The sequence below is a fragment of the Candoia aspera genome, chromosome 2 (genome assembly GCF_035149785.1).
Source record: "Candoia aspera isolate rCanAsp1 chromosome 2, rCanAsp1.hap2, whole genome shotgun sequence".
Lineage (NCBI taxonomy): Eukaryota > Metazoa > Chordata > Lepidosauria > Squamata > Boidae > Candoia > Candoia aspera.
The window spans coordinates 265,494,571-265,517,159 of record NC_086154.1 but is presented as its reverse complement, the minus strand read 5'-3'; the positions used below and the strand labels follow the sequence as shown (position 1 = coordinate 265,517,159).

The 22,589-nt window shown below is 53.7% G+C and overlaps 1 protein-coding gene across 1 annotated transcript; it reads right to left on the bottom strand.

Annotated features, from left to right (window-relative positions):
* Positions 1 to 6,754: 6,754 nt before the first annotated feature.
* FAM221B (family with sequence similarity 221 member B) lies at positions 6,755 to 21,561 on the bottom strand. Its single transcript, XM_063293203.1, has 6 exons — positions 20,882 to 21,561; positions 20,288 to 20,454; positions 19,835 to 19,945; positions 15,859 to 16,062; positions 7,858 to 7,977; positions 6,755 to 7,040 (listed from the first exon to the last, which is right to left on the bottom strand). The coding sequence occupies exons 1-6, from the start codon at positions 21,559 to 21,561 to the stop codon at positions 6,841 to 6,843; spliced, it is 1,482 nt and encodes a 493-aa protein (XP_063149273.1). The 3' UTR covers positions 6,755 to 6,840.
* Positions 21,562 to 22,589: the final 1,028 nt, after the last annotated feature.

The window sequence follows — 22,589 nt, the reverse complement described above, 5'->3', positions numbered from 1 at the left end:
TTGTCATGAGGAAGGTGTGGTGCGCGTGTTCGGCTTTCCCCGCGAGGTGGATCCACCCGTGTAGCGTTTCTGGGTCGTCGCGGTAGAGGGCCCATTGGAGAACGTCGCGATTGAGCCCCCTTTTGAACATTTCCAGCAGGGTGGTCTCGGACCAGTCGCTGACCTTCCCCGCGAGGGCTTTGAACTCCAGGGCGTAGTCTGGGACCGTGCGTGTGCCCTGTTTAAGTCTTTGGAGTGCGCTTTTCGCCCTTACTTTGGCTAGGGGGTCTTCGAAGTAGTTTTTCATCTCATTGATGAAGGCAGGGAAGGTGGCGAGGGCGGGGGAGCTGGACTCGTACAGTTGGACGTACCAGTCCGCCGCCCTGTCTTGTAGTTTGATCGCCACGGCGGCGATCTTGTCGGCTTCGGAGTCGTAGGAGTGTCCGTGCCTCCCCATGAACTCCCTGGCGTTCGTTACGAAGAACGAGAGTTTCGTGGGGTTCCCATCGAAGAAGATGGGGAAGTCCTTTGGGGCCCGGGCGTTTTGCGCGGCCCTGCCTCTCGCTTCCCGGCCTGTGGTGTCGTCCGCCTGGGCCGTCTGCTGACCCTCCGTTGGCCCGTGGGGGTTCGGTGCTTCGCTCGGGGTGTGGGCCTGTGCGGGGACGTCGTTGGGTGGCGCGGGGGGCATAAGCGACTGGAGCATGGTCCGGAGTTCCGTCAGCTGGGCCCGCATGGCCGCGAGTTCAGCTCGTGCCTCCTCGTCCACGGCCCGCGCCGCCGCTGGGGCCGGTTCCGTCGGTGCATCGGCGGGGGTGGGTTGCCGGCGGGGTTCATCCTCCCTCTGCCGCTGGTCCGCTTCCTCCGTCGTCTGCTGGGTGTCTCCATCGTCCTCCTCCGTGTTGACCGCTGTTGGGCTGTCGCTCCACGCCCGTTGCTGGGGTGCGATGTGGGGCGCGGGGTCCTCCGCTGGTTTCGGAAGGCATGTTGCTCCCTCCCGCGGTTGGGTTGCCTCCGTCGCCATCTCCCCTTGGGGTTGGAGCTGAGGCTCGGGTCGGGTGGGGTGGGCGTCCATGGCTCCGGGAGTCCGCGGTGCCTCTGGCCTTGGTCGGTCCTCCTCTGTCTCCTGCCGTGCGGCTCGCCCTCCTTGCCCGCGTTGCTCCGGCTTCATCTTGCTGGTCTTCTCGCCGTCTATTCCTCCCGCGGCTCGTTGTCATCCGGTGGGGCTCGGCGAGGCTGAGTTTATGACTCTCAGCTTTATGTCATGCGCTGCCTGCCTCTGAATAAGGCTCAGACACTGGTTCGATGGATCAGGCTCTGATTTATTCACAGCGCAGTTACAGCGTCGGAAGAAAAAAGCTGAGAGTGACAGGAGCGCGCCGGTGCGGGGTTTAAATACCCCGCGCCGGTCAGCGCCCCCTCACTCGCGGTCACGTCACCCCCCTTTGTCCAATTCGTTGCCCTGCCGGTGGGTGAGGGGTTGTGAGGCCCCGCTGGCGTTCCAGGATCGCCCATCATCGGGTTTTCTATTCATCCGGTGATTGCTGTCAGCTGGGCGATCTCCGTTGTATTGGCGCTGATGGCTTGGGTGTGCTCCGTGATCCGTTTAGTTATTGTCTGTTGGCCGTTAGTCGTTGTGAGTTGATGGCTACTTATCTTGAGCCCCTTCTCCTGTTTCCTTGCTATTGTCATGTGTGCCATTGCGCTGATGACTTCAGCTCAACGGCACTCATGACAGGCTCCCACACTAGGACTACGGAAGTCTGGGCTCTCACTGACTCTGGGTGTTCAAGGTGTCTCATCCACCCTGATCTGGTTGTTGCATTGGACTTGCCTAGCTTTCCCCTCCAGCAGCCTTTGATCTTCACCCAGCTAGACGGGTCAACGGTGGGTGGGGGTCTGGCAACTCATTTCACTGGAAATGTAGTGATGCAAATGGGCAGCCACAAGGAGGCTTTAAAATTTATCATGGTGCCTGTTGGCAATCCCATGGTAATTCTGGGAATTCCCTGGTTGACTTGGCACAGCCCATATATAAATTGGGAGCACCGGACTGTCACTTTTAAGGATGGGTTTTACCAAGCTCCTACAGCGGAGAGACCTTTATGTGTGCGGGTGGGAAGAGCTGCGATCGCCATGCCATGCCCCAGCTTACCACACTTAGAAGGCTTGCCCGACCTATACCGAGACTTTGCAGACGTCTTTGGGGAAGTGGAAGCAGACCAGCTGCCCCCCCATTGAAAGACTGACTGTGCAATAGAGTTGGTCCCCAACGCTCAATTGCCCAAGCCAAAAATCTACCCAATGACCCAGAAGGAGCTAGCAGCATTGCAGGACTTTATTGACAAAAATCTGTCAAGGGGGTTTGTTGAACCTGCAAATTCCCCGGTTGGGGCCCGTCCTTTTCCAGGAAAAGAAGGATGGCACGCTTAGACTTTGTACGGACTATCGGGGGTCAAATTCCATCTCGGTCTGCAACAAATATCCCCTGCCTCTAATGAAAGACATGTTAGCCCATCTGTCAACGGGTAAAATTTTCTCCAAGCTCGACCTTCATGAAGCTTACTTTCGCATCTGCATACGAGCTGGGGACGAGTGGAAAATTGCTTTTAATTGCCCATTGGGGTCATTTCAGTACAAAATCCTCCCTTTTGGGTTAGCCGGGGCGCCAGGAGTCTTCATGCAATTTATTAATGAAGTGTTACATGATCATTTATTTAAAGGGGTCCTGGTTTACTTAGACGATGTTCTCATTTACACTGAAACTGAGGAGGAGCACGAACGCCTCCTCAAACAGGTGTTAAGCAAGCTTAGAGATGCTAAACTCTACACAAAGCACTTTTAAATGTGAATTTCACAAAGCACGTCTTGACTATCTAGGCTATAGGGTATCTGACAAGGGCATTGAGATGGACTCTGAAAAAATTCAGGCGATTTTAAATTGGGAACGCCCTCACACCCAGTGGCAACTACAAAGTTTTTTAGGGTTCAGTAACTATTATTGCCACTTTATCCAGGGGTTTGCTGAGATTGCTCTACCACTCACTGACTTGCTACGCACCAAGGGTTTGGGGGAGACACACAAGGTGAAAAATCCTGGGGCAGTACTGAATTGGACACCTGAATGCCAGACAGCATTTGAGAGGTTAAAAACCCTCTTCACTGCTGAGCCTATTTTACAGCACCCTGATCCTGAATGCCCCTTTGTAGTCCAAGTTGATGCTTCTGACTTTTCAATTGGGGCTATATTATTACAAAGAGATTCCGACAATCACCTAAAACCCTGCACGTATCTGTCCAGAAAATTTTCTGAAACTGAATGCGGGTGGCATGTTTGGGAGAAGGAGGCTTTTGCTGTAAAAGCCACTTTGGAAGCCTGGCGTCACCTCCTAGAAGGTGCTAAACGCCCTTTCAAAGCGTGGACAGATCACAGGAATTTGGAAGCCCTCCGCACCCCCTGGCATCTCAGTCCTAACCAAATTCGCTGGGCTCAATTTTTCAGTCACTTTAACTTCCTATTAGTTTATTCCGGGGAAGAAAAACTTTCTGGCCGATGCTTTGTCACATCTCCCTCAGGACTCTGAACATGTGTCAGATATAGTGGGGACAGTTCTCACTGAACCACAACTAGGCTTGGTTGCCGTTACCCGGAGACAGACCCGTGCGCAAGCAACCCCGCCCCCAGCCCCGCCTGGGAAGCGGAAAGTGCAAGTTCCTTGTCAGTTACAGAAGGACTTTCTCCAGGCGCTGAAATCTGACACTTGGTTGCTAGCTAATAGAGACAATGTTTCTTTTGAGAATGGTCTGGTGGGGGTGGAACACCGCCTTTATGTGCCTGAAGCTTTGAGGGCTGATGTTTTGCAGCGTTCCCATGATGACAAACTTGCTGGACACTTTGGTTTCATCAAGACCTTGCATTTGGTTAGGCGTCAATTTTGGTGGCCGACCTTAAGGCGTGACGTGAAAGACTATGTTGCTGCCTGTCCTGTTTGTGCCATGTCAAAACATAAAGGGGGTAAACCACAGGGGCTTCTGCAGCCAGTGGCCAGCCCATCCCGTCCCTGGGAGGAGATTTCTATGGATTTTATCGTGGACCTACCACCCAGTCAGAAAAAAACTGTCATCTGGGTTGTAAAAGATTTTTTCTCCAAACAAGCCCATTTCATTCCCTGTGCTTCCATCCCGTCAGCCCAATTGGCCCACCTGTTTCTCGTCCACATCTACCGTCTCCACGGTTGCCCCTCTCGTTTGGTGACCGACCGCAGGACACAGTTCACTTCCCAGTTCTGGAAGTCATTTTTAAAACTGATTGGCACCAAACAGGCGTTGTCCACATCATTGCATCCCCAGACTGACGGATCTACAGAGGTTTTGAACTCTACACTTGAACAATTCCTTAGAGCGTACATAAATTACCATCAGGACAATTGGGTTGATTTGTTGCCCTTCGCTGAGGTGGCTTACAACAATGCTGTCCATCAGAGCACTGGACAGACCCCTTTTCTCATAGTTTCTGGGCACGACTTTGTTCCCATCCCTGAGCTACCACAAGCCCCTCCCCAGTCTTGTTCTGTCTCTGACTGGGCTGTTCAGCTTGCTGATTCCTGGCCGGTGATTAAGCAGGCTTTGGCTGATGCCCAGGCTGCTTACAAGTTCCAAGCCGATAAACACGGTCTGTGCAACATGATTTCAAAATTGGGGATCAGGTTTACCTTTCTACCAAATTCATAAAGTCCCCACAACCCTCCAAAAAACTTGCTCCCAAATTCATTGGTCCTTTCCTGTCATGTTCATCGTTCCAATGGTCTGGATACATCGTAATGTTTCGCATGTCAATTTCCTGATCCATGTCTGTCATTTGCTGGGAGGAGAATTTCAGCCCTGCCGGGCTGTAACCTCCTTACTGTTACTGTGGAATGTATGTTTGGGTTATGGCATGTGTTCAAGGTTACTTTCCCAGGCCGATGTGTAACGGTTACCAACACCTGGGAGGGGGTGGTTGCTATGGTGGGGCGAGGGGCGGGATCGGGTTTGAAGCGAGGGTTTGTAGTTTGTATTTGGCGCGCTTTTGGTCATTCTCAGCTTTCTTTGTATTTGCACACTATTCTTTCAATAAATCAGTTTTCATTAAGAACCTGCTTGTGAGGCTGAGTATGTCAGAATAAGGCAACCACTACATTCCCCATTGTTGGTCTTGTTAACCCAGTTACTGTTAAGTTGGATTTGCCTCACAATTTGAAACGCTTGCACCCTGTTTTTCATTGCAGCCTGCTCAAGCCTGTCCACCACTCTTCACAGTGGCATCCCCAACCTCCTCCTCCTGCTCCTATCATGATTGACGGGCAACAACACTTTGAAGTCAAGGAGGTTGTTGATTCTCACAAGCTTCAAGGCACTCTCCACTATCTTATCCACTGGAAACACTTTCCCCACGCTGAGCGGGTGCCTGCTCGCCACGTTAATGCTCCTGATTTAGTAAACCGTTTCCACTTAGCTTACCCTTTGAAGCCTTTTGCTTAGAATTTTTTTTTGGGGGGGTGGTATGTCATGTTCACTGTTTCAATGCACACTGTACATCGTAACATTGCACATGCAATGGTGCTGACGTGCATTGCTGTTGGGAGGGAGCTGCTGAAAGACCTTGTGCCAAGCTCTGCATCTATGTTTGTTTCAATGGAATGTGTTTGGGTTATGTGCTCGGCTCAAGGACTTTTACACCGCATCATCAGAAGCCGTTGGGAGCACCTGGGATTGTGAGCCTGGGAAGATTCTACCGGGGGAGGGATCTTGTTTGTACCGAGGGGTTTTTAGTTTGCATTTGGCACGCTTTTCCCATTCTCAGCTTTCTTTGTACTTGCATACTATTCTTAAATAAACCAGATTTTATTAAGCTCTTGCTTGTGAATCTGAGAGTATTTTAGGATAGTTAACCATTACACAGCCAGGCTCTTCTTCAGCAAACTGGGATTTGTTCTGTGCTATTTGGCTGCCTGACTGGAACAGAACCACAGTTCAGGATGGCAGAGGGAGGTGCCCAGCCCTGTGCCTTCCAGGCTCACCCCACCGGTCCAACTCCCTTCCCAACTGCGGGGGAGGCCCCTTCTGAGGTGGGACAGGAGCAACGGGGCTCCAGCAGCAAGGCCTTGCCCTGACCGAGTGGACAGACGAACGCAAGCCATGCTGGCATCCCTCCGCTGGAGAAAGAAAGGCCTTTCTAGCTCAGACCGTTACTGTTCATCCTCGGCACGCTTGGATGCCCTCCTGGAGGGAGGGGAGTGTCCAGCTAGGTTGCTGTCCTCCGATGCTGCCAGCTGCACTCTCCCGGCCAGGCAGGGGCCTTCTCCCTGCAGTCAGAAAGAGGCGGCCAGAGTGCAGTGGCTCTCCATCCAGGGTGCACTGCAAACTCTCCTGGGGCTGCACAAAAGCAGGGGCGCCTGGACTTCAGTGAAGCCAAGGGCCCAAGGGACTCCAGGGAGGTCTAGGGATGGAATGGGAATCCAGCTCCAGGGGAGTTCAGGCCTGCCACGGCCTACCAGTCCCGGAGGCTGGGTTCTGGTGGCCAGGACAGGGCATTGAGAGGGTGGGGATATTTTCTAAAAGGGAGGGCACTTGCTTTTCCCTTAAAGTAGGGCTGGCAGCTTGGTCAGGGGACAACCACACCCCGCTGGGCCCAGAAGGGGATCCTACCAGCCAGCCACCCACCCAGGGGAGCCAAAAGACCGTCTCCTGCCCTTGGCCTGGAGCCTCTGCCAGGTCCCACACCCATCCCCTCGGGGCTTGGAAGACACGGCCACAGACACGCCCACCGAGCAAGCTCCCTTTATTGCCTCCCAGGGCACACCAGGACACATGGCGAGGCCACCCTCAGGCCTTCTTGTCGTCTTTCTGCACGAGCCGCCGTGGGCCTGGGGGGGGAAGAGGCAGAGCCCGTGAGCCGGAGGGGGCGGGCAGGGCCTGGCAGGCCTGGCCCGGCAGAGCCCAAGAGGCGGAAGGCTCCTCGCAGTGCCCCTTCAGCACGGCGTTGCGCAGCTCAGGCAGCTCAGCAAAGGGCAGGTAAGCTTCTCCTGGGGAAAGAGAGGCCACAGGTATGGGACACGCACCCGAGGTCCCATGGGGGCAGCAGTGGGGACACGACCCCTGGGGGAGGGAAAGGCCTGTGTCAGGAGCTAAGACAGAGGGAAATGGGGCAACCCCTGGCTTGGCTGCCACATTGCCTATGTCCAAAAACACATGGCCTGTGGGGTTTCCGCTTTGCATTATAAGCCCACCACTCATCCAGCTGCGGTTGATGCCCCAAAGCGTGATCTGGCCTTGTTGACTAGTGGCAAGGCTAGGCCCCTCCTTGGGTGGTCCTTGGATGCTGCTGGGCTGGGGACAGTTCTGAGGCCCACATAAAGGGCCCCCCATCCCAGCCAGGCTCCACAAAGCCCAAGGCACCAGCTGGCTTTGCACCTTCACCGGAGCAGCTTGGGATGGGGTCAACAAGGGGGACGAGCAGGGAGGAATTCCCCCCTTGGCAACCTCAGGGCTAGAGCCCGGCAAGGCACTGTCCTTGGGACAGCCCTGGATGACAGTCACCATGTCAGCGGAGGCGAGTCCTGCTGAACAGGTGCGGAGTGAGGAGTTGGCCTTCGGCGAGAGCCAGAGGGCTCTGCAGCCTTTCTCTGTGGAGGGAGAGGAAGGTGCTGTGCTGCCGGACAGCCCACCAGCCCTGGAGGCCTTGCATGAACAGCTCCTGGGGTTCTGGGCGGTCTTCGCTTCGCCCCAGAAGGGCTTTGAGGAGGCACCTGCGGCCGCGACTGACAGCGGGAAAATGGGCAAGGGGGGAGCTGAACTTTCCGTGGGGAGGGGCTGCCACCCTCCCTGCCACCCCCCCCATACCGCACGGCCGGCCACCTTTGCGGCGCGTCTCCTCCGACTCAAAGAAGGTTTCGTGCTCCTCCCAGCGGCGATCGCAAGCTGCGCACAGGAAGCTGGACGTGAAGGCCACGCAAGAGCAGCCTGGAGGGACAGAGCAGCAGTGTCGGGGCTGGCAGAGCCAGAAATGGGGCAGAGCCCCGCGCCAGAAGCTGCAGTGGTGGTGGAGGCCCAGCCCTTTGGAGGGTGCACAGGGGGCGGGGAAGAGGGCTTTGCGTCCTGCCCTGAAGCTGCAGAGTCGCTCTGAAGACTGCCTGGGGACCCCCCCGCATAATGGCTTTATGGGAATGATCTCGGGAGATGGGAGGGGTTGTGGGTGGGATTACTTTCCACCTTGCAAGATTCTGTTAACGGAACCTTAGAATAAAGACAGCGCTAGGCTTCTCATCTGGACTACCTCGCAGGGCTAGTATCAACCTTGCAAGGCTGAAAGTATTTCTCCCCTCCTCTCCTTCTGAGATGCTTCCCACACCCTCCCTCCACTTGTGTGCTGAGATGTCTTTTTTGTGCCAGTTGTCCCATCTGCGGCTCACCCTCCTATCTCCCAAGGTCATTCCCACATGCCATTACCCCCCCTCCCAAGAGCCCCCTGGCCAGAATTCAGGGAGGGATGCTTGACCTCTTCCTGGTCAAGCTTTGGACAGATGCTGTTTTAGCCATCAGAAGAAATGCTCCCCGCATCTCCCAGCCCAAGAACCTGCTGCCCGATTGGGAAAGAGGGCAGTTGAGCGGAGAAAAGAGACCCCTGTGCTGTCAGGCACGGGCTGATGCTTTCTCCCAGCCTCCCCACAGCCACCACGGGCCAGCTGCTGTTCGGGCCAATCCAGGTCCCTGAGACTTGTTAAAGGTAGCCGGTCTGAAATACCCAGAGTCTCCCACTGCCCAGACTGAAATGGTCCTGGGGAGAGTGCCCACACCAGCCTAGAGTGGCCAGGGCAGAGGGGGCCTCCTTAGCTGTGACAGCCCAGGGAGATGGTGCTGGCTTGGAACTGGTGGGCAGCCAGGGCCAGGGAAGATGAGTGAGCGTTGTTTGGTGGGGGGCTCTGCAGAGGCCGCCATATTCCACCAAGAGTGTTGGTCATTGGAAGAGGCTCAGATTTGCCCGGGGCACTGTCTTCTGCTGGTCTGGCCGGTGTTCCCGGACTTGCCCTCGGTGAGAGAGGGGATCATGATGGGTAACCCCTGGAACAAGACAATGGAGTGATGGGGCTTGCAGCAAGGAGCACCAGGCTGGGGCATACTGGCCTGGTAAGATGGCAGAGCTGATAGGAGCCAAGAGGGTGCCTTGATGGACAGAGGGAAGATCCATTACCAGAGCAATAGTCAAATAAAGGTGCCTTCAACCCAGACCAAGAGGTTTAGGGAAACACCTTGGACAGAGCCCCCACCCAATTCACTGTATTTGTTTCAATTCAAATGCAGTTTCAATTCAACTGTATTTATCTGTTTGTTTATTTATGTGACAATAAAAGAGGGAGGAGGCCCTACCCAGCATCTGTTTCTCAATCAGGCCTACCTGATAGGGGTGACAAGATGTGTGAGTGTGGTAGGCCAGCAGCAGCCCTGGCTGGACATCTGGTCCACCTTTGGTGGGGGGGAGGAGCAAGTGTTCAGGGGTCTGGGGATCACTTGGGTCTCCAGAGGGGTCTCAGTGGTTATACTGGTTAGGCAGCAGGTGTGCTGTGGAGTCCTATGGGAGGAGGGATGGACAGGACAATTCTGGTGGAGATGGGTCAGGAGAGGAATGGTGGGGGGCCCTGGACAACTGCTTCAGGGCAGAGGGAGCAGAAATCCTAGCCCTAACCCTGGATCTAACCATGTTGGGCAACTTCTGCCCCATCTCCAACCTTCCCTTTCCAGGGAAGGTGGTGAGACGTAAGTTACAGAGCGCTCTTTTTGTTGTTGTTGTTTATTCGTTTAGTCGCTTCCGACTCTTCATGACTTCATGGACCAGCCCACGCCAGAGCTTCCTGTCGGTCGTCAACACCCCCAGCTCCCCCAGGGACGAGTCCGTCACCTCTAGAATATCATCCATCCATCTTGCCCTTGGTCGGCCCCTCTTCCTTTTGCCCTCCACTCTCCCTAGCATCAGCATCTTCTCCAGGGTGTCCTGTCTTCTCATTATGTGGCCAAAGTATTTCAGTTTTGCCTTTAATATCATTCCCTCAAGTGAGCAGTCTGGCTTTATTTCCTGGAGGATGGACTGGTTTGATCTTCTTGCAGTCCAAGGCACTCTCAGAATTTTCCTCCAACACCACAGTTCAAAAGCATCGATCTTCCTTCGCTCAGCCTTCCTTATGGTCCAGCTCTCGCAGCCATATGTTACTACAGGGAACACCATTGCTTTAACTATGCGGGCCTTTGTTGTCAGTGTGATGTCTCTGCTCTTCACTATTTTATCGAGATTTGTCATTGCTCTTCTTCCAAGGATTAAGCGTCTTCTGATTTCCTGACTGCAGTCAGCATCTGCAGTAATCTTTGCACCTAGGAATACAAAGTCTTTCACTGCTTCTACATTTTCTCCCTCTATTTGCCAGTTATCAATCAAGCTGGTTGCCATAATCTTGGTTTTTTTGAGGTTTAGCTGCAAGCCAGCTTTTGCACTTTCTTCTTTCACCTTCATCATAAGGCTCCTCAGTTCCTCTTCACTTTCAGCCATCAAAGTGGTATCATCTGCATATCTGAGATTGTTAATGTTTCTTCCAGAGATTTTAACTCCAGCCTTGGATTCCTCAAGGCCAGCTTGTCGCATGATGTATTCTGCATACAAGTTGAATAGGTAGGGTGAGAGTATACAGCCCTGCCGTACTCCTTTCCCAATCTTAAACCAGTCCGTTGTTCCGTGGTCTGTTCTTACTGTTGCTACTTGGTCGTTATACAGATTCTTCAGGAGGCAGACAAGATGACTTGGTATCCCCATACCACTAAGAACTTGCCACAATTTGTTATGGTCCACACAGTCAAAGGCTTTAGAATAGTCAATAAAACAGAAATAGATGTTTTTCTGAAACTCCCTGGCTTTTTCCATTATCCAGCGGATATTGGCAATTTGGTCTCTAGTTCCTCTGCCTTTTCTAAACCCAGCTTGTACATCTGGCAATTCTCGCTCCATGAATTGCTGAAGTCTACCTTGCAGGATCTTGAGCATTACCTTACTGGCATGTGAAATGAGTGCCACTGTTCGATAGTTTGAACATTCTTTAGTGTTTCCCTTTTTTGGTATGGGGATATAAGTTGATTTTTTCCAGTCTGATGGCCATTCTTGTGTTTTCCAAATTTGCTGGCATATAGCATGCATTACCTTGACAGCATCATCTTGCAAGATTTTGAACAGTTCAGCTGGGATGCCGTCGTCTCCTGTTGCCTTGTTATTAGCAATGCTTCTTAAGGCCCACTCAACCTCACTCTTCAGGATGTCTGGCTCTAGCTCACCGACCACACCGTCAAAGCTATCCCCGATATTGTTATCCTTCCTATACAGGTCTTCTGTATATTCTTGCCACCTTTTCTTGATCTCTTCTTCTTCTGTTAGGTCCTTGCCATCTTTGTTTTTGATCATACCCATTTTGGCCTGGAATTTACCTCCAATGTTTCTAATTTTCTGGAAGAGGTCTCTTGTCCTTCCTATTCTATTGTCTTCTTCCACTTCCGCGCATTGCTTGTTTAAAAATAATTCCTTATCTCTTCTGGCTAACCTCTGGAATTTTGCATTTAATTGGGCATATCTCCCCCTATCACTGTTGCCTTTTGCTTTCCTTCTTTCTTGGGCTACTTCTAGTGTCTCAGCAGACAGCCATTTTGCCTTCTTGGTTTTCTCTTTCTTTGGGATGTATTTTGTTGCCGCCTCCTGAACAATGCTGCCAACTTCTGTCCAGAGTTCTTCCGGGACCCTATCTACTAAGTCCAGTCCCTTAAATCGATTCTTCACCTCCACTGCATATTCCTTAGGAATATTAGTGAGCTCATATCTAGCTGATCTGTGGGTCTTCCCTAATCTCTTTAGTCTGATCCTAAATTGTGCAAGAAGAAGTTCGTGATCTGAACTACAGTCAGCTCCAGGCCTTGTTTTTACCGACTGTACAGATGTCCGCCACCTTTGGCTGCAAAGGATGTAATCAATCTGATTTCGGTGTTGTCCATCTGGTGAAGTCCATGTATAAAGCCGTCTCTTAGGTTGCTGGAAGAGAGTGTTTGTTATGCAGAGTGAATTGTCTTGGCAAAATTCTATCAGCCTGTGTCCTGCTTCGTTTTGTTCTCCCAGGCCATACTTACCTGTAATTCGAGGTGTCATTTGACTGCCCACCTTAGCATTCCAGTCTCCTGTGATGAAAATAACATCTCTTTTAGGCGTGTTGTCCAGTAGTTGCTGCAGATCCTCATAGAACTGCTCTACTTCAGCTTCTTCAGCATTTGTGGTTGGGGCGTATATTTGGATCACTGTGATGTTAGATGGCTTGCCCTGAATTCGAATTGAGATCATTCTGTCATTTTTTGGGTTGTATCCAAGCACTGCTTTAGCCACTTTACTATTAATTATGAAGGCTACTCCATTTCTTCTGTGGTCCTCTTGTCCGCAGTAGTAGATCTGGTGGTCATTTGATGTGAAGTGGCCCATTCCAGTCCATTTCAGTTCACTGACGCCCAGAATGTCTATCTTTAATCTTGACATCTCACCAATAACCACATCCAATTTGCCCTGGCTCATAGATCTTACATTCCAGGTTCCGATGGTGTGTTGATCCTTAGAACATCGGATTCGCCGTTCACCACCAGCACCGTCGGCCGCTAGCCGTCCTTTCGGCTTTGAGCTAGCTGCGTCATCACGTCTGGGGCTAGTTGAGCTCATCCTCTGTTCCTCCCCAGTAGCATTTTGACCATCTTCCGACCTGGGGGTCTCATCTTCCGATGGTATACCGACATATCTCTGGTTGTACTGATCCATTTAGTTTTCACGGCAAGAATACTGAGGTGGGTTGCCATTACCTTCCCCAGGGATCGCATTTAGTCTGACCTCTCTGTCATGACCTTCCCGTCTTGGGTGGCCCTTCACGGTTTAGCTCATGGCATCATTGAGGTGCTCAAGCTCCAGCACCACGACAAGGTAACGATCCTTTGCTGAAGACAGAGCGCTCTGGAAGGAGTGAATTATCTTAACCCTTGCATCAGCTCTGACGTCTGGTGTTGGGACAGAAACCACACTGTGCATATTTTTGTTAATTTGTTATTTGTTACGGTATTGCTTTACCTTTTATTAGGTTGTGTTTTATTGTTTTTAAAACTGGAGGGAGTAATACTTGGAATACAACAGTATCTAAATGCTGTAAATAAACAAATAAATACAGTTGCAGGCAAAAATGTAGGCAGTTCCAGTCCAATTGTATGTTTTAAGGAATTCCTAAATAAATAGAAGCCAACACAACTTTTACATGGTACAATATTTCTGCAATTTTGAATGCATACTTACAGTACTATTTATGTGCAGTTTTTTACCAATTCAAAATAAGAAAACAATGAATATTTGAACACCCTTTTAGTCACTACTTGGTACCATGTCCTTTGGCAGCAATAAGCTTCCAATATCATCCATAGCCAGCTAAAGGTCCTTCTATTCCTGCTTGTGGATTTTTTCCCCACTCTTCCTTGCAGAACTCTTCTAGCTGAGAAATATTCTTAGGTCTCCTTTGCAGGCACCCCATGGTTGAGATCACGTATTTTCATGTCTGTGGACTATGAAGGCCGTTCCAAAACCTTTATCCTTCTTTTCTATAAATGCTTCATGGCTGATTTGGAAGTAAATTTTGGATCTTGTCTTGCTGAACTATCTAGTCTCATTTCACCATCAGTTTCTTCACTGCTGGGAAACTTTAGCTTCTAGGATGTTTGATATTTACTTGAATCCATTCTTCCTTCCACTCTCCCAGTATATCCTGTGCCACTGGCTGTCACGCAATCTCAGGGTGTAAGAGAGCTGTCCCCATCCCCCGCTTAATGGTGGCAAGGTGTTCTTTTCTGCAAATATTTCACCCTCTTTTCTCCAAGTGTGTCTTGTGTGGCTTGGGCTGAAGAGTTAATCATCTGTCTCATCAGTCCAAAGCAATTTGTTCCAGAGTGTTTCGGGTTCATTGAGGTTTTCTCTGGCATACTTTAGGCAGTGACTTGGTTTCCCTCTGACCATGATCCCACGCTGGTCATTGCCATCCAAGCAACGCTGTACTGTGGAGCGTGGACCACTCCTCTAGTGTCAGCTCAACTTTTCAGCCAGTCATTTGCAGTCATCTGTGCTTCTGTTCTGCAGATCTGAACCGTTCTAGCAGAGGTTGTTCCTGGCCTTCCAGATGTTGCCTTCTCTTCAACGGTCCCACCTAAGTTCTATTTCTTAACAATGTTCCTCCCAGTCGGAATGGCTAGCTGGAAGCCCTTGTAAGTGGACTTCATTGTAAAGTGCTCCGGCTGCTGCTTCGAGGCGCCCATGGTGGTTGAAAGTAGAGAGAACAGCGATCACAACCTGAGAGTTAGAAGGATCAGAGTGTTTGTTCACCTGTGGAATTGCCTCCTCCTGGCTAACTGTAGGACCCATGAGTCAGTTGCTTTTTTGCATCTTATTACAGTTAAATGAAAAAGTAACACTGAATCAACTGGGTAGGTGTCAAACTTCTGCATCTGTCATATTCACCATTTCTTATTTTAAATCTGAGAATAACTGCTCATAAATAGTACATTTATGCATTCAATTCTGTAGGAAGATGGCATCACATGAACATACAAACAAGCAGAGCAGGCTGCGGCTGCACTGCTGTAAATGCTAATTTGTTTGCTTTGACCACACACACACACACACACTTCACAGATGCTGCTGGATGTTGTGTTTACACCATGCAGAGGTTGTGCTGGCTTCTGTTCACTGAGGGATCTTTAATTCAGGGTTGCAATAAAGTTGGGGAAGTTTATTCACTGGTGCAGTGCAAAGAAGCTGGTGCAAAGAAGTAGGGATTTGCCTTGAGAAGCAAGGAGATAACTTAGACATTAGGAATCTGGGTACAGGAAAGAGGACAAAACAAGGGAGAAACACAGTAATCAGGTCCCAGGAGGAGAAAAATGGCAGATGGCAGAAGGAAACCAAACTCAGGGTTTGGACAAGATATAAAAGGTGTGGTGGTGTGGGCACAAGAAGGGCACACTGTCACTAACAGGGTCGGTGAGGGGCATCCAAGTGCACCCAAAGAAACAGCTTTGGGGGAAAACAGAGCTGGAACCCTTGGAGAACTTTCAGCTGCCTCAGGTATGGCCTGGGACAGAAGGGGCACCCTCTCAGGATGGCCTCGCCTAGGCTGCAGTGCAGGCAGGTGGGAAGGCCCTGGAAGACGGCCTTTGGGGCAGATGCGTCTTGTTCTTTCACTTAGGTGCTACAGAGGGGAAGTTACACCCTCCAGCTTTGGGCCTCTTTGCATTTCTCCTAATCGGGTGTGTGTGTGTGTGCACAGATCGCCCATGACACACTCCTGATTGATCTGCTTGCTTCACACCATTCCGCCCCAAGGTGCCCAAGTGCCCCAGGGCTTCTGCCAGCCATGCAACCTTCTCTTGAAGGGGGAGATCCAAACTATCCCAGCAAACACGGTGACTCCTTGAGGAGCTTTGGACTATGGTCCCCAAAGGATAAGGGCATAAATTCCTTCCCTCCTGGACTGATGTGAGCTGGGTGTGGTTGGAGCTCTTAGACCGAGGCAGAAGATCCCCAGCAGTCCCTTGGCAGGCAAAGGGATCCTTTCTGCCCAAGTCCCAGACAGGAGCATGAGGGAATCTCCTTTTGCAAGAGGAAACCCGACACGTGCACACACGTGCTCAGCAGCTCTGTGCGTGAGGCCCATCCTCCCTGCTCTGGCGCAGAAGCAAGGCCTGCTCGCTAAGAGCAGGAAGGTACCCAAGGGTCAGCAGCCTTGGAGTGGCAGACGCACAGACCCTCACCTCGGACACAGCATCCACGTGCTCCGATTGGCATGTGATCCTCATGCGTGTGCTTGCACCGGCATTTTGCTCGCCAGGCTGCCACATCAAAACCAGTTCTTCGCCGAAGCCAGAATTCACCCACCTCCTCTGGGCACGAGGGAATGAACACAAATCCCTGGCATCTGCAGTCTGCAACAGTGCAGGGCACGGTGGCTCGTTTCTCTGAAACACAGAGTATGCCGTCAGGAGGGGGATAGTGGAAGCAACGATAGCCGGGTCTCCAGAATGGTGGGGGAGGGTGGACTCTGGCAAAGCAAGTTGGAAGCCTGGGCACCCAAAGCCCCCAGCCCCCGGGGAGGAGGGAACCATGAGGGGCAGCCGGCAGAAGAGCCCACAAGCAGGAAGTCAGAGGAACCTCGAGTTCTCCTGCCCTTGTTCTTGCATCTGGCTCTGTTTTATACAAGATGCAGCACTTTATACTTGATGGATTTAAGGAAAAAAGGCAGTGTGTGAAGTCCTCTTAAAAGTCCCCAAGCCCTCAGGATGGAATGTTAATTAAGGGAATTGTTGGGTGCTTCTTTTTAAGGGTCCAGAATGTTTGGACTGGGGAATATATACGTAATGGCAGCAAACAAATTAATGAAATGGGGTGCCCTCTAGAGCCCCACTGGAAGCCAGTCTCTCAAGCATGCATCAGTAAAACTGATCTTGGGGAAAGCTGGAAAGCAGGCCAGGACACCCATGTCCCACCAGTGAACAGAAATGCTCAGATAGTCCTGAAAACACAGGCCAGCCTTCCAGTGATTAGGCCCCAAATCAAGCATTTGTAAAAGGCAAAACCGGACCCCAAAATACACCTGACTCCCTGGAATGGAAACCGCCTCAAATGACCCATCCATCAACAGCTGAAAGGAGGAAGACAGGTTCTGCTTCAAAGTCATCACCAAAGGCAGCTCTGCATTCAGCCCATTTCGGAAAGAGGCAGGCAGAGTACCTGAGGCCAAATCTGCTGTCTCTGGCATTAAGCCTTGGGGCACATACTGGCATCAAGCTCCACTTTTACCTGGATGAAACTTATTATTGGAATTCCTTCCATTTGATAACAGGCCTGGGTTTGAGGCATAAATTTATTTATTTAAAGATTTATCTGGCCACCGATCTTGCGGCACACAACTCTGGGTGCCTAACAACAGGGATGAAAACACAAACAGCAAAAACAAGGCAACAAAAAATCAAGCAAAACCAGGTGCCCAACCCATCAATTGCGCCTGTTCATCTATACAGTCCCCCAGGCTCCAACCTTACTGTCCCAGCCTCTGGGGGGAAAGCCAGCTCTTCCGGCTTTGTGGAACATTAAGAGGGTGGGGGGCTCTGGATCTCAAGAGAAGGGGGTTCCACAGGGCAGGGGCTGCTATGGGAAAGGGACGCAACTTAGGTCACACTAGAGAGCAGTACTTAAGGGAAGGGCACTGGAGCATGCCCACTGTAGCCAATCTAGTGGAATCCTCAGGGAGAGGCGGCCCTGCCAATAACCTGGCCCTGGGCCACGCAGGGCTTTAAACAAGATAAGCAGCACCTTCAGTTGCACTCAGAAAGAAACTGGGGGCCAGTGCAGCTTGTGCACCAACAGTACAACATGGGCAAACTGGGTGGCGCCCAGTACCGCGTGAGCTATCATGTTCTGGACCAGCTGTAACTTTCGGATGGTCTTCAAAGGCAGCCTCATGTACGGCATGTTGCATAGTCCAACCAGGACGTGACAAAGACCCGAGTGACCTTCAGCAATGGCTCCCGGTCCAGGAACGGGCGCACCTGGTGCACAAGACATATCTATCCCCTAGCCACACCTGCCACCTGCTCCTTGAGCAGAAGCTGTGAGCCCAGGAGGACCGCCACAGTATGCTCCAGCCAGGGCCACAACTAGGGTCTGTGTCACCCAGAGCAAACATGGGTTCCATGCCCATTTTGGCACCCCCCCCCAGTGCAGCGCCCAGGGCACATGCCCTGCTTGCCCCCCCCCCCCCAGTTGAGGCCCTGGCTCTAGCTCCGTATGGGGTAGTGCTGCCCCATCAAGAGTCACAGATAACCCATCACCAGACTGAGGACCCCCCAACCACTCCATCTTGCTGGGGTTGAGTTTGAGCTGGTTCCTCCCCATCCAGTCCCTCATGGCCTCTGGGCACTGAGCCAGCACTGAAACAGTGCCACCTGCCCAGCCAGGGGTGGAGATGCTTTACTGAGTATCATGTGCCATCAGATGACTTCATCCAGTGGTTTTTTGCAGAGGTTACACAGGAGTGGCAAGAGACCTGAACCCTGTGGTGCCCCACCACCACCCGGGACTGGGGCTGAAGCGGGAGGAGAGCCGCCGCAGAGCAGCACCTCAAGGCCGGTTCAGGATATCATGGCGGGTGGTCTCAAAAGCCGCCGGGCTGGCCAGGCAGTCCAGGAGGGCCCGGACACTTGCACCACCTCCACCCCGAGCCCACCAATGACCAGGGATGTCTCCACATTGTAACCCAGCCTGAGCCCTGCCTGAAAAGGCCCCAGGTAATCCACTTCATCCAGGATCCTCTGCAGCCAAAAGCAACCACCCTCCCAACACCCTTCCCCAGACAGGGAAGGTTAGAGGCTGGGCAAAAGTCACCCCATACTTTCAGGTGCAAAGTAGCCTTAACCGCCTGGGCAGGCGATTTATGCCAGGAGGCAGGCAGAGCACTCCTGTCCTTGGCAGGCGCACCAGGCTTCTCAGTCAACTTTCATGCCACCTGGTCTGCTGGCCCTGTGGAAGCCAGGGCAAGTTTCCCAGGGTCCCTCCCTATCTGGCAACACATGCCAGTCTCCTGCTTGGGCCAGTGGCCTGGTGACTTTCTTGGGACTGTCTCCAGCCTGCTGGTTTCACGTGAGGCTGGGGAGGGCACCCGATCCTGCAAGAGAGCTGGCAGAGAGCAGTCACCCTCTCTAGGAATGGCCCATAATGTGCAGGGGTCCCAGGAGCTGGTCTGAGGGTCCTTTTGGACCACAGCTTCCTAACCACGGACTCCCCTTTGGCTCTGCTCAGAATGGGATGAACTAGCACCATCCTCCTCACGGGGCATTATGGCTCTCTGGCAGTAGCTGGCTTGAGGACTCCCTTACTGGCTTTGAAATGGGGCTGTGCCCAAGATTCCCGGAAGAGAGAGGACAGGCTTATCACTGAAAGGCAGAATGGAAGAGAATGAAAGAGCACACGTAACAAAGGAATCTTCTGCTGAAAACAAACTAAAACAAACAGGATGGGGATTCAAATATTTGTGCAATTTAAGTTGGCCAGAGACTGAGAGAGAGAACCGATTGTGCGTGAATTTTGCCTGTTATTCCAAATGGCACCTTACTTTTCTGACCTAGTAAGTCCTCTGAATGTGACCAGTGTGAAAGGACATCAAAACAGACGCTGTAGGAGTACAGCCTTGTTAATCTATGTTGGCCAAAGATCAAGATCTTGAAAAGGCACTCCCAGATTTCTCCTGACTTTCTGCTCTTTTGGTGGTGGCTGCTTCCCTGCATTTATTTATTTATTTATTTATTATTTAATTTTCACCCTGCCTTTCCCCTTCTAAACCCATAAAATAAGTGCCAGCTAAATTGTGCAGTCCAGGAACCCTCCTCCCTCACTTCTTCAGCTGAGGAAGGCAACCGAGGAAGCAGGAGCCACTGGGGTGGGCAAAGGGCTCTTGAGAGGATGGAGGCCTTCTTGGCAGGAGCCACAGGTGGCAGCTCTGATGCTGACAGAGGGTGCGGCGATCCCACTGCTTCCAGGGTGCTTTTGCCAAGGGTCCTGGAAGACTCCTCTTTCCCCCAGTCCATGGAACCAGGTCATCCTCCATCGGCCACGATGCTCAGAGGCAGGCAACTCCTTTCCAGGCATGAGAAAGCAGCTCTCACCCTCCGCAGGATGACCAGGTGCTGCCCTCAGCTGGACCCAGTCATGCCCATCTTCTGCTCTGCTACTCACCCACATACACCTGATGCAGCTTCAGGAGGTGCCCACAGAAGCACCTGGACTCATCGCCTACCCGGAAACAATCCCACAGGTATTCAGGGCAGCGCCAACCTATGTAGAGACCTGCAGAAGAGAGGTGGGGCGCACTCAGTAGGAGGGCTTGCAGAGGCTGGGGAGGCTCTGAGTAGCCAGCGGGGGGGGGGCACTCTCACCAGGCAGCTCAAATCCCACCCAGCAGCCTCACACGCCTTCTCTCTTGCCAGGGGAGGGGAGGCATCTCAGGTGCCAGACTGGGAAATGCCTCAGCATCATCACTGGAGGGAGGCCAAACAAATGGGAGGCTGCTCAGAACTTGCAACACACTCCTCTCCAGAATTTTGTGCAGAGTCCACACAAGGCATGTAGCTGGCATCACGGAGGTGCTTGGGGCCTCCCCCTTGTCTCCTTGGGGCGGCTCCCACCCACCTGTCTGGATGGACTTGAGGGCTGCCTCCTTCTCCAGGTGGAAGAGCTCCTTGACGTTCTTGGCAAACTTCTCATGGTGCATGGCCTTGGCCACCGACACCAGTTCCTCCTTCTCAGCTGGCACAATGGCCCTCACTGTGTAGCCTGTGGGGAGAGGAGCCTGGCCTCAGAAGCTGGCCCTCCTGCCCCCAGCTCTTGGGTGACTGGAGAGGGGCTGTTACTTTAGGTGCACTGACTTCCATGTTGGGGTCAAGGTCCTCTGTCCCAAGCTGCCTGGGCCTGCCTGGTGCTTCAACTGATGGCTTCAGGCTGGTGTCCCCGGTGGAGGGGTGGGAGGGAGGGCCGGGGAGGTCCCTCCCCTCCCCCGTCCCAGAAGCTTCCTGCCTGGGCCACGGGGCGCCCTTTTCTCCCCGGCCACGAGCCCCAGGACAAAGGGCATCAGCAGGGACAGACCTCTAGTGCTAGGCAGCAACCGCAGCCCGGGGAGGCCCTCGACAGCCCTGCCCGCGAGGAGACCACCCGCTTCGCCGCCGGGCTTCCTCTCCCGCCACCGACCAGGTTTCCCCGCCCTCTGCAGCCAGAGCTCAGCCCAACCCAACGGGCCCTCTGCGGCCGGCGAGCAGGAGCTCGGCAAGGACCCCGCGGCCCCAGCGCTCTCTCCTTCCCCGCCAGCAGTCCCCTGGCCTGGTCCCGTCTCCGCTTCCTGGCGGCCCGCTCCCCTGGCCCAGCGGTCCTGGCCGGCCGGCCGACTGACTTGGCGCGCCCTTCTTGGCCGGCGGGCCCTTCTTCTTCGCTTTCTTCTGCTGGGCCTGCCCGCCTGGGCTCAACCCGGCCCGGGCGCCGGCTTGCTCCCCGCGGCCTTCCTCCTCCTCTTCCAGCAGCTGCTGCAGCCGGTGGCAGGACGCCTTCCAGGAGAGCGGCGAGGTCGAGGGCGAGGCCAAGGGCGAGGAGAAGGCGGGCGAGGAGCTCCCGGGCGGCGCGGAGGATGGATCGCTGGGGCTCGGGCCCGGCGGATCCGGCGACTCGGAGGAGGGGGGCAGGGAAGTCTCCGGGAGGTCCTCCGCCTCGAAGGAGGTCGACCGCGGCAAGATCGTGTCCTCCTCGCTACCCAGGGAGGTGGAGGCGGGCAGGATGATCTCTTCCTCCACCTCGCCGGCCGTGGGCGACGTCCTAGCGGGCTCCGCCGCCTCCTCGTCCTCCGTTTCCCGCCCCGAGGACTGGGACGAGCGCACCCAAGGCAGCGACGACGACTCTTCCGCGGATTCCGCTTCCATGCTGGCTCTGCTGGTGTACAAGCACGACAGGCAATCGGGCAGGGCGTGTGCCCGGTCAGGCCCTCGGGGCGGAGCCGAGGGCGGGCAATGTGCGGGGAGGGCTCGTCCGAAGGGAACCGGCGGGGGTCAACACGGCTCTGGCCAGAAGTCCCCGGGTGCCGGGTTTCCCCGACGGGCGAGTGGAGGGAACCCGCTCCCTTTGGCTGTTTCACGTCCAGCAGATTGTGCAGAGCCCGCCGATGGGGTTTCTGCTGCCGGGTTGCGCGTCTGGTGGTGCAAATACGAGACCCGCCTTGCTAGAGACAAGCGCCGGCCCGCCGACGCCCGCGATCTGCCAGCCGGCGGGTCGGGGAAGCTCTTTCCCGGCCCCCGGCGCCCCCGAGGTCCTTTTTGTGCGGATGCGGAGAAGGGGGCAGGGAGAATTGGGGAGCGAGGAGGGGCGCGGGGCGGGCTGGAGCAGCCGGGTATGGGGGGGATGAGGAGGAGCTCCTCGGCAGTTCCCCTACCTCCGTGGGACTCCCGGTCGGGCAGAAGAGCAGCGGCGGCTTGGCGGCCTGGAGTCCCGGGCGTGGGGAGGAAGCGTTTCCCGGGCAACAGAAGCCTTGTTTTATTGGCACAGCAGCAGCCCGCTGGTTCCTGTGCTACCGCTCGGCTCGGCTCCTCCCGGTTCCGTTGGGGCTGCAGGGTCCTGGACCTTACCTCTCCCAAGCCAGCGCCCTGCTGGGGCAGAGCGCGCACCCTTATGAAGGAGGGAGGCCTGTGCGGAGGGGCCTCTTGGGACCAGCCACCCTTCCCCCCACAGCAGTTCTGTGAAACCTTGGGGGAAGGGAGGCCCAGCCTCCGGAGACTTCTGACTTCCCGGAGCAGGTGCGACAGTGGCCTCCCCCTCCTCGGCCCTCTTCTTCTGGCTCAGAGCTCCTGGGTCTGAAGCTCTCTTTGGCAAAAGGTGCTAAACTTGGCCGTGGGGTGACTCTTGGTTAGTTTTTGTTCTCTTGCCTGTTGCACCACTGTAGCCTGCTCAAATAGGC

Coding starts and splice junctions, on each gene's coding strand:
- FAM221B (XM_063293203.1), bottom strand. CDS start 21,561: ATGGAAGCGGAATCCGCGGAAGAGTCGTCGTCGCTGCCTTGGGTGCGC. Junction 16,063..19,834: donor GCTGCATCAGGTGTATGTGG/GTGAGTAGCAGA, acceptor TCTGTGTTTCAG/AGAAACGAGCCACCGTGCCC. Junction 7,978..15,858: donor ACGTGGATGCTGTGTCCGAG/GTGAGGGTCTGT, acceptor CTGTCCCTCCAG/GCTGCTCTTGCGTGGCCTTC.